The following is an 11,370-nucleotide window of genomic DNA, read 5'->3' as shown; positions in this document are numbered from 1 at the left end:
GCTCACTGTTACGATTTCCAGGAAAACATTTCAGGCGATGGCTCATTTAAGCCGAAGTATTCCTCCATAGAGAAGCCGGAACACTGCAGACCTAGGCAAGAAGGGCCCTTGGGCCAGGCCCTGCACTTGGGAGTAACCCCTCCTGGCCCTCTCCCAGCCACGGACCTCCCTATGGAGCAAGACCGAGGAGATGCCAGGACTCAGAATCTGTGCTCTCCCTTCTGGAAAGTGCTCCAAATACTCCAGATCCTGAATTCTAGTCCCAAAATGGCCCCAAGCCTACTCTTAGGGTCTGTTTGACCGCTTTCCTGGATATGGCACCCTGAGAGCCAGCCATACCACCGGTGTGCACAGCCCTAGGTCCAGAGCAGGATTATTTGTTGGGGGGTAAGGACGAAGCTGAAGCGTGCAGGCTGGAGTGCCCACATTCCTGCGTGCAAGGCCCACTCACCACGTGGGAAGGAGTCAGAGCAGGGAAGAGACAATATTCACTCCTGCGGTTATATGGGCCTGCTTTTGTACTCCTGCCCTGGGTCCGGCATGACGAGGGGTGGGTCTGCCCTAAACCTATACCATCCAGTCACCGCGTACAAATTTAGAACTTTGTATCTTTATAAGCCATAACATCACACATTTTAATAATAGAAGTTTGATTTTCAGTAAAGTCTCTGTTCATGGAACAAACTATGGATCTTGTCAGGAAGACCATATGCGAAATGGGAATGTCTCTATCGTTTTCTAACTGTAGACCTGGGGCAAGTCTCTTAAATTCATTATCCTCATCTGTAAAATGAAGCAAGTAACAGCAACTATCTTAAAGGGTCAGTGTGAGGATACACGAGACGGTCCCTTGCGTGAGGCCCGGCATGCTACAAGCGCTCAGTGAATGTTGGCTGTTACTGACCTCAAGGAGTTCAGAAATCCTTCCCTTGTACAGGGACAGACACACGGACCGTTGCTTCCTCTCTACTCTTCCATTTACATTCGTGGCTGCTGGTTTGTTGAAGGGTGCCGGTTTTCCAGTATGATGCTTCAGAACTCGTGTTGGCTGAGAACTCCGAAAAGTTTATTAGAAGAACAAATCACCTGTAGGAAAATTCATGTCACCTCTACACCCTGCCAAGATCTACCAGATAGACCTCAGCCTTGTGTTTACCCAAGATGATATTTCTAAGCTATGATAGTTGTTTTGAGATAAAAATGGAAAAGCTGCTTTAGAGAAGAAAACTTACAAACTGAATTTTAAGCAGAATTTTACATTTTGCTTCTATATCTAATGAGAATTCCTATGCCTAATCCATTTAGAAGGTCCAAGAAATTTTCACGGTAGAGAATTATCCTTGTCCTACCTCTGTGTTAACATTTCATTCCATGATATTTTAAGTGTATTTTATGGGGTTTCGTTGGTTTTGGCATTGTCTCTCTTAGACTTCTGAAACCTCTCTTCCAACATTAGTCATTTTTTTGGAGTTCCACTCACAGACGGTCTGCTATTCTTTTAAGCTTGAGGATTGTATCAGCTTGGCCCCATTTGCATGTTGTCATCGTCCTCTAGGGTGTGAAAAAGGTTACCTGTGGCTTAGAGGTTTGGTTTCCCTGATGTCATCTGGAGTTTGTTGGCATCTAATACCCATCTCTTTTCTTTTCGTTTTATCTTTTCTTTTTTCTTTGTTTTTCTTTCTTTCTTTTCTTTTTTTTTTTTTTTTTTTTTTGGCAGAATGGGTCTTCTAGCCAAAGACGAAGATTTAATCCCCAGTACCATAACAACAGGCTGAATGGCTCTGCCAAGCCACAGGGCGGTGGAAATGAAGCTGATTTGATGGCAAAGGGCAACAACCGCCATGAACACAGAAGACAGCCACACAACGGCTTCCGTCCCAAAAACAAAGGCGGCGCCAAAAACCAAGAAGCCCCCTTGGGGACAAAGACCCCCGAGGCCCCAGCCCATTCGGAGAAGCCCCGGCGAAGGCAGCACGCTGTAGACAACTCGGAGGCCAGGCCGTTCCGGGGGAACGTCGCTAGGGTTTCACAGTGCAATCTCTGCCCCACGAGAATAGAAGTTTCCACAGACGCCACGGTCCTCTCGGTCCCAGCGGTGACGTTGGTGGCCTGAGTGAGGAGGAAGAAAAAAAGCAGTTTTCACTCAGTTTTGGTTCCCTGCCCGAGGTGCTGACCCAGTTTGCTGCCAAAAGAGAGTCAGTCAGAATGTGCAGACCCTCTGTGGTTGTGTCATCCTCTCTTAATCATTTTTACTAATTCTAATAATCAGCCCTAGCTTGCTTTCATAACTTTCATGGCTTTGCTTGATCTGTTGACGCTTTTTCTCATCAAGACATCGCAGCATTTTAGCCCGGCAGTATTTACTCGTTTGTTAGGAAAATCAAGATGTGGCTACAGATCAGAGGCTCAGTAGCAACCTGTGTTGTAGCAGTGATGTCAGTCCATTGATTGTCTTTAGAGAGTTAATGTTGGGAAAAAAAAAAAATCTTACCGATCAGACAACCATGATCTGCTGAAGACACATGCGCTTTTGTAGAATTTAACACCTGGTGTTTTTCTGAAAAAGAAAATATATATATATACATATATTGCTTTATTTGAAACAAATTAAAATATGCTGCATTTGACACCTGGCTGGCTTTTTTTTTTTCTTTTTTTTTTTAATAGATGCCCACTTTGTTTTTCAATGTAGGCCCTCCGAGGAAACTGGAGGGAGTGTGGCTCAGAGCTCTTCCCAGTATGTTTGCTCTTAGGGCAAGTACCTTTTCAGAAAAAAACAATGCCTCACAGTGGCCCCGGCTGGTCTGTTGCCCCACATATAAATGGGTAGTATGCACCCCAATCATCTTAGACACCATGTGGTAATTCGGAAGCCTTGGTCGCAAGAAACACAGACCTCAGCTTAGCCTCATTGAAACAATAAAGACAATTTATTGGTTCAGTGACTGAAAAGTCCAGCAACAACATATGCTTTGGGTCCAGGTTAGTCCAGACTCCAGCTCATTTCTCTTCATTAGCTCAGCAGTCCTTCCTCCTTAGGCTGACATCGTGTTCGGAGAGGTCCGGGCAAATAGCTACTTTGCTCCTAGGGTTCAAGTCCAACCCCTGCACTGTCCAGAAGAAAAGAGACGCTGTCCAGGTAGCATCCACATGGAGCACGTGTCCTTGTCAGAAGTCTGCGAGGAAAATTGTTGGCCCAGATTGCTGGTAGGCCTGTCACTCAGCCAGTCAGCAAAATGGGGGAGGGGGCAGCAAAGAAGGTTTACTAATTAACATAAACTGGCTGGATCCCAGCCTTGGAGCTGGGGTGTGGCCAGTTCCCCAGAAGCACAGGGGCCTATAGGAAGGGCTATGGTTTCCTCAGGAAGGGAGAATGGACGCTGGGGAGCCCAAGCCCCAAAGAACCCCAAATCCCGTATCTTTGACTTCAGGGCAGCTCAGTGTGGGCCCTGCTTGCAACAGCTTCCTCATGTCCTACAGATTGGTTGGCCTCTCTCAAGTGCACACGCTGACTTCCAGCTCAATGTGAACGTTTTTTCTGGCAACCCAGCTTGAGCGGTTCTCTTGCACCGAGCAGCTGAGCCTACAGGCCACGCGAGCATCCGTTTCTTTGGCCAAGAGCAGGAGGATGTTTGCTTTCTCCGGAGAGAGCTTTCTCAGGTCTCTGGATGTACCAGAGATTTAATAGGAATTTTAAATGTTAAGTCACATTCCAGGAAGGAAGGAAGAGTTTGCTCGTTCAAATAAGAAAGATAAATGTTCAGGACTGCGATCCCCGTTTCCTCCATCTGAGGCCCTGAATTTATATTTTACAAGACAGAAGGACGAAGCACAAATTTTGTGTAGCGAGGTTTGGCCTGCCACTGAGAAATGTCAGTGTGTATGTGACAGCTTTAAAGATGAGTCAAATAATTCTTGCAACAGAAAAACAACGGGTTTTCCAGATCAGGGGTGCGCCTTCCTTTGTGGGCTGCGCTGGCCCCACTGCTCTCGGCCTGGACTGACTCACCAGCTCCTGTTGCTCTCAGCGTGAAGGCAGCTCAAACACATTCCCTGAGCACAATGCAAATGCACCCAGGTCACAGAAAAGAAACCAAGAAGAGTGCTAAAACGTGTTCAGACCTAATTTTGGTTTTTCCTAGATTTTGTCTTTCTTAGAAGACCCCAGGCATGGGAGCCTTTACTAATTCACGTGTTTGAAATGGTAATTTCAATATTAGAGTGCCACTGTCAGGCCATTTGAATACTATATGACATCTATTCAGGTAGAACCATTGTGATCTTAGCTGGGTAGTAGACCGCCATTCTTTTAAAATGTTTTAAATTCCTTTAAAAAAATCCACAGTCACGAGCACTTTCATGTTTCTGCTTAATGCACAAGAACCCGAAGAATAGATTCCTCACTCTTAAACATGCCTCTAGTGGAGGTTAAATAAAGCATTTTAATACCCATGAAGATTGAATCACTTCAAAACTCACCTACATTGTACCAAGACTCCATCTGTGAAATCCAACCTCTTTCTTGGGTTCCCATCACTTTCCAAATTTACATTCCATTTGAGAGTGTCTGCTTACTCTCCAAGGGGTGCCGAATACAGCAAGGCTTAGAGAGTTAAACACAAGTCATACAAAATTCACCCTCAAGAAAAGACGTAGAGGAGTTGGAGGGAAGAAACTAGAAACGTAACATATCTGCTTTAAAGCTCAGTTCACAAGTAGTTCAATGCTGCTGGCATCAGAAAAAGAGATTCTAATTAAATATTCCTAGGGAAGCGACATCAAATGAGGTTAATGGGAAAAGTTGCCAGACCAACAGTGACCTGCAGATTTTTGCCAAAGTAAGGGATTTGGGAATCCTGACTCTGAAAGCCTAGATCTGAGCCTTGGTTTCAATTTAATCATGAGAAGAGGGAACCTAGAACCTGGTCAGTTCTCTTTCCTGGGGCAACTAGGGTGCCGGTGGAGAAGGGGGAGCTGAGAATGCGACCCGACCCCCCGGATGCCTAAATTCCACACCGCCTTTGACTGAGAGCTTGACCCTGGCTCTCTTTCTCCCTCCCTTTTTGCACTGTCCCCCACCCTGTCTGTTTCGAGTGCCCTCTTGTGTCTAGAGATGGTAAAAGATCTTCACTTCTCTATGGCCGCTCATGATAGCATCTGTGAACTAGGCAATGGCACTTCGTTACTCCACCAGCTTCAGAGGCCTTACCTAAAATTCTGGCACAGTTGGGCTAGGACTCCAGACTTCCCTGCAGGCACCGAAAAACGACACAAAAGACAAAGAACCAGTTACCTGCTCCCACATTTCGTAAGCAAACTCATCACCTCCATCTGAATTATTCAGCTGCCTATTACACTGCTCCAGCATTTTCCTGAAAGTACTGAGCCATCGTAACTGCTCGAATCTGGTGAGAAAAAAATATGATGTGTTGCTAAGTCCCAAGGATTCTCTTCTTACCTCAGAATTTGAAGCACAATTTTAATACTATTCACTGTAAGCTATTACAACGAATTTTTTTTCATCCTTTTGCTTTTTCTAACAAGGCTTTCTAAATCCTAAGCAAGTTCTCAGTCTAATCTTAGTATCAAAGAACCAGGTCCCCAGTCCTTGGCAGTGGGTCGGCCCAAACCAGTGTTTAATCCCAATACAGTGGCCCCTTGAGCAAAGGCACTCTGGTCTGGATCTCGTCCTGCTATCTGAGAAACATACAATGTTGCGCTCCCCAAGCAGGTTCTTATAAATTATTTTCGGGGGTTGATTTTCAGAGGCCCCCTTGTTTGTGAACTCTGCCTCTTCTCACAGCTCACAAGAGCTTTGGGTGCCACCGCTAAGTTCAAGTCTCACAGGTGACATCGTCACACACAGTTTTTAGGGAATAAATAAATTGTAAGCATATATTTTTCTCTGCTTGAGAAAATATGTAGATTTCTCACAAAAAAAAATTTCAGAACCACGTGTGCAACAATGACCAAAGAATTTCTACAGAAAACGAATGTAGAAAGTACCTCCCGTCAAAAACAGAAAACTACCCTATATTTTAACTTCAAATGCTTAAGTTTGAATTAGATTTGCCTGTTTCTAGTCCTTTGTGAGACCTCACTTTCTATAAATTACCATCACTCTGTACCGAGTTGGCTAATATTATTATTACCCCTCTGTCAATGCCTGACACACAGTAGGAACTCAAGAAATACAAGAGAGCAGACAGGAAAGAGTGGTCAATTCCAATACCCCTAGAAAATTCTGGAGCCTAAATGGCTTTATGCAAAATAATCCAGTAAGTCAATTCTAGAGAAGATGGGAAGACAACAGAGCAACAAAATCCTGTCCTTGGTGGCAGACTGCCTAGATTCGCTTCTAGGCCTCACCACGGCCCAGCTGTGGAAACTTGGGTATGTTTCCAAACATCTCCCTGCCTCAGTTTCTCTGTGGGCTGATAACCACACCTATAACAAGCCTTGAAGCTTTGTTATAAGGATTGAATAAGTTCATCTTTGCAAATGACTTGGAATAGTTTCTGGCAGTTTGTACGTATCAGGTTCCAATTAGGGGATAGTAGCCACAAAGTAATTTAAATGGGGAAGGTTTATGAATGTGTATGTGGAAACTTCATATGTATGTTCTTTTTTATGTGTGTCTATATATGTTTATAATTGAGAGAAGAAATAATTAGTAACAAGGCGTTAGCTATGAAAGAATGCAAGAATAGCAGATAGAGGGACAATTACCACTGGAGTAGAGACCAGTGTCCAAGGGAAAAAACAAGTTTGGGCCAGCTTCCTACCCCTGCTCACTCAGGCCACCCTGGTGGCTCTTCTTGGAGCAGGTCCTCTATCTACATTGAGGGGGAAGAAAAGGGCTTTTTCTGACTCTGCTGGGTTTTGATTGCTTTCAACTCAAAATAATCTTCATGCCCAAGTAGCCCACCTTGAGGCAGCTACAATACCAAAACCAAAAATGGAAGTGGAAACTAACAGGATATATGTTTTAATTGGCAGGCGTGAGACACCCCTTCTTTGGTATCATCCCCTCCCTTAATCCCCAAGGCTACGATTGACAGCAGGGATGTTTCTTCATATACCCAGGGCCCCCAATTAGGAGACAAATTATTTTGCTCAGGTTAAGACACCCAACTAAAACAATGGTTCTCAACTGGGGATAATCAAATGTGTGCCCACCCCTTACCCAAAGAAGACATTTGGAAAAGTCTGGAGGCATTTTGATGACAGGAACTGGGGCAGGGGTCACTGGCCAGGGATGCTGGCACAGTTACCCACCACACAGAATGATCCAAGATGTCATGTCGATGTTGAAAAATCCTCATCTTGAGGGAACAAGGGATTTGCAAAAAGGCAACACAGACAGAGCTGGTGAGAAAGTACATGTTGTCTTACTCCCCCAACTATGCTGGGTTCTTGACCGGTTCGGCCTCGCTTACCAGTTAACATCCAGATCATCTGAACCACCTGTCATCTACATCAAAGTCGAGTTTCCACATCTTCCAAACCAAGAATTTAGGGGATGAGTTCTTGAAAGAGCTGCTATTGAAGCAGAATGTCCAAAGTTTGAAGAAATCTTGGCAGATGGAAGCAATATTTGCTTTTTCCCAACCTCAGCAAATACGCTACCTTTTGCTTTCTGTAACGTGCTCTCGGTTTAAAACAAGCTTCTCTTCTATGCTCCGGGCCCCTGGTTCATCCCTGTAGCTGGGCAAAATCTTACTAAGGTAATGAGGGCTTCAGGGTAAAGGAAGGAAATCAAAAGTACGAGACGCAATAGTACAGAAGGAGAAGTTGTTAAATAAACAAGTCGGGCTGAACACTGACTGCCAGTTACTATACAATTCGATTTATCTTGGTTACAGCCTACCTCAGGAACTGTCTAGCTCGCGGATATGAACTGTCTATGGGCTGTCTCGGGCAACACATGTGAACAAAGAAAAATTAGCTTTTCTGGAGCAATGTGGAACGATGTGTAAGCCATGTGTGTCTCACGAGGCTGACAGGACTGTAAGTGAAAATGGCCCTTCTGAGGCTGCACCACTAACCAAATTCCATGAATAGGAAATTCTGAAAACAGCTGGAAACCAGTGTTTTTTTCTTTCCCCCTGTTAGCTATTCGTGTTTGCTTTTTTGGCTGCACTACATGCCTGAAACCCTGCATACTAACTGCAGCCCTCGACAAAGAATGCCTCATCCACTCTTCAGGGAGGAATCAGCACCTTGTTGACAGTTTTTGAGGGAGTTTCCACATATGGCAGAATGACAGTACTTTCCATCAGTAGAAAGTTCCTAGTTACTTTAGGAATACACAGATGTAAAAATTTTGAAAATACTTTCCATTTGCTATAGTAGAAGTTCTTTCCCTTCATTTTATCAACTTTGTACTTTCCACTTTGTCTCTAACCAACATCCTACCAGATATAGACTGAAGCTATCCAAAGGAATTGCAGGTAGAAGGCGACCCGTTCTGAGGTAACCTCATATTCATACAAATATTAGCATCCTCCCTTTTACAGAACAATTTACTACCACAAGTATTCGTGCACATTCAAAATGTTATTTATTTTTTTTAAGATTTTATTTATTTGACAGACAGAGAGAGATCACAAGTAGGCAGAGAGGCAGGCAGAGAGAGAGAGGAGGAGGCAGGCTCCCTGCTGAGCAGAGAGCCCGATGCGGGGCTCGATCCCAGGACCCTGGGATCATGACCTGAGCCGAAGGCAGAGGCTTAACCCACTGAGCCACCCAGGCGCCCCTCAAAATGTTATTTAAATCAAAAATGTTCTATGAACAATTTCTCAGGTAAAGTCAAATATGCTTGCATGTTAATTCCTTCTTTAAAAATCCAGGACTAGCTGGATAATTATACTATATTTAACCACAGACTGGGAATTGAGTCAACAATTTTTTCAGTGTTAGCACTTGAATAGGATTAAGTCTGTGAATGAAAAAGAAACTGCATCAGCAATTCTAGCAGAAACAATGAAGCCGGAGGAGGGAGGCCAGACTTTTTTTCCTTTCTCAGAAGTCAGCACTGGCATCGACCTCCTTGAGATCTCGTGATCCGTGGCTCTGGATTACTTTAAACAACTTGACAAGTCCTATAACTGTTCTGGTCATTTCTGACGGTAATTGTGGTCATTAGCAATAATCACCCTACGAAGGAACTTCCACTACCACTTCTGTTCTGACAGGATATACTCTGCAAGGTCGGAAATCAGTTTCCACAGCTCCTGAAGATTGCTACCAGACACGTTTTTAAAAATAAATATGGCGGGGAGAGAGCGGGGGATGGCTTTAACTGTTCAGAAATTTACTGAAGGGGGCGCCTGGGTGGCTCAGCCCTTAAGCGCCTGCCTTCGGCTCAAGTCATGATCCCCAGGTCCTGGGATCCAGCCCCACATCGGGCTCCCCCACATCAGCGGGAAGCCTGCTTCTCCTTCTCTCACTCCCCCTGCTAGTGTTCCCTCTCTTTCTATGTCTCTATCAAATAAATAAATAAAATCTTTAAAAAAGAAAATTGACTGAAGGACTACCATGTACCAGGTACGGCACAGAGAGGCAACAAAGTGTAACAGGCATGTAATCCAAATACAATATTAATACTTTCCTGCTCAAAAACTGAATATTAAACAAGTTCACATTTTTAGTCTCCTTCCTCCATCTACCGTTTCCTTTGGTCGGTGATGTTGTGTTAGTCTGTCGTTATCAGTTGAGGTGGGTGTAGGGGGTGTTACTACCGTACAGCCTTTATTTTGCTCAACCTCATTTTTTTCTCGATCTTGAAGGAACTGGGAAAGACGACCTTCATTATGTTGTTGTTCTGAGACTAACAAGCAAAATGAACACAATCAAATAGAATATATGAAAATATTTTATAAAACTGTAGTGTAAGGCAATAGTGAACCAAAAACTTACTATTTACAAATATGAAACATAAAATTGTCAGCCTTAGGCTCTCCATGATATAACTAACCAATTTTAATCAGGCCAACCAGTTTTCAACAAAGATTACTACCTGTAAGGGCATCATAATCAAATGTCTTTTTTTGAAATGAGCAGTAACTAAATATCCTTCACTCGCCATTAAAATTTTCTATTGTGTCAGGGCGCCTGGGTGGCTCAGTGGGTTGAAGCCTCTGCCTTCAGCTTGGGTCATGATCTCGGGGTCCTGGGATCGAGCCCCGTATCGGGCTCTCTGCTTGGCAGGGAGCCTGCTTCCTCCTCTCTCTCTCTGCCTGCCTCTCTGCCTACCTGTGATCTCTATCTGTCAAATAAATTAATAAAATCTTTAAAAAAAATTTTTTCTATTGTGTCCTTTGACCCAAGAACAGCACAAAACTATATTCCCAAAGTAATGACACTGAACCGTTATTTATAAAGCATACTTTCCTATTTCTTATTTTTCATTTTCCAAGAAGAACAATGGGCTATGATGAGTTATTCCTTTCCCAGAATCTTGAGAAATGTGTTTTCATGCAAAAATTCCTAATCCCCCCCCCCCCAAAAAAAAATCCCTAATCCCCGGGGAACCACTCCAACTAATGTTCAAGTTACTTGAGCGTTCGGAATTTGACTTTGACTCCTGATACCCAAAAGGGGCCACTTGTTCCTTTCTACCTCAGCGGCACCACGGCCTGGTAGCTATTCCAAAAACTCTGCTCATAAAGATGTGCTAAATAGATTACCTTTAAACTGTTAGCGGCAAAGAAGGGCAGGCTGCTCCCAGAATCACCCAGGAGCACAGGCACACCTCGTTTAATTGCACTTTGCTTTGTGCTGCATAGGTGGTGCACTTCTTACAGACTGAAGGTTTTGTGGCAACCCTGCACCAAGCAAGTCTACAGGTATAAAATATTCTTATGTGAATCAGCAATTCAAAATGCCCTAGATCCAGCAATACTAGCAAAGTCTGAAATGGAAGTTTCCCCCAATTCACTGTGATCTTTGATATTCAGAATGCTTGGATTCTTTACAATAGTATTTTTCAAGGTGACTAAATATTTTTTATATTCTATAGGGAAATGTCACTCATGAACCGTCAGTTGAATATTCGCTTTTTTCTAGCCAAATAAAACACCTATTTTAAAAGGCTGCTGGTATCTGGCTAGCTATCCAAAATCAGTTTAATTATTTCATATATTATCTAGACAAGAAAGCAATTTTGTAACCAGAAATAGATAAAGCATTAAACAAACCACCTCTCAGACTCCCAAGGGGCTCTAGGGCTTAAAAATAAGCACAGTCATGGAAAACGTTACTTTTTATGGAAAAGCTTTAATTTATTTTGTAAAAAGTAATGCTTTGAGTATATTTACTCTACCCTTTCAAAGTAATGCAAGTACAATGATAAGCACAGAGTAAAAA

The 11,370-nt window shown here is 43.5% G+C and overlaps 1 protein-coding gene and 1 long non-coding RNA gene across 2 annotated transcripts; one reads left to right on the top strand and one right to left on the bottom strand.

The window, feature by feature from the left end:
• Positions 1–866: 866 nt before the first annotated feature.
• On the top strand, positions 867–2,627 carry LOC116869040 (SPATS2-like protein). The gene is made up of 2 exons (XM_032859847.1): positions 867–1,022; positions 1,718–2,627. Exons 1-2 carry the CDS (start codon positions 867–869, stop codon positions 2,111–2,113), a joined length of 552 nt encoding a protein of 183 aa, XP_032715738.1. The 3' UTR covers positions 2,114–2,627.
• Positions 2,628–5,356: 2,729 nt separating this feature from the next.
• On the bottom strand, positions 5,357–7,676 carry LOC116869235. The gene is made up of 3 exons (XR_004382986.1): positions 7,630–7,676; positions 7,468–7,539; positions 5,357–5,405 (listed from the first exon to the last, which is right to left on the bottom strand). It is a non-coding gene; the product is annotated as an uncharacterized LOC116869235 (long non-coding RNA).
• Between the last annotated feature and the right edge of the window lie 3,694 nt (positions 7,677–11,370).

The sequence above is a fragment of the Lontra canadensis genome, unplaced genomic scaffold (assembly GCF_010015895.1).
Source record: "Lontra canadensis isolate GAN:19392208 unplaced genomic scaffold, GSC_riverotter_1.0 scaffold18, whole genome shotgun sequence".
Classification (NCBI taxonomy): Eukaryota; Metazoa; Chordata; class Mammalia; order Carnivora; family Mustelidae; genus Lontra; species Lontra canadensis.
The sequence above is the reverse complement of the archived record's forward strand: the minus strand, read 5'-3'. Positions and strand labels throughout refer to the sequence as shown.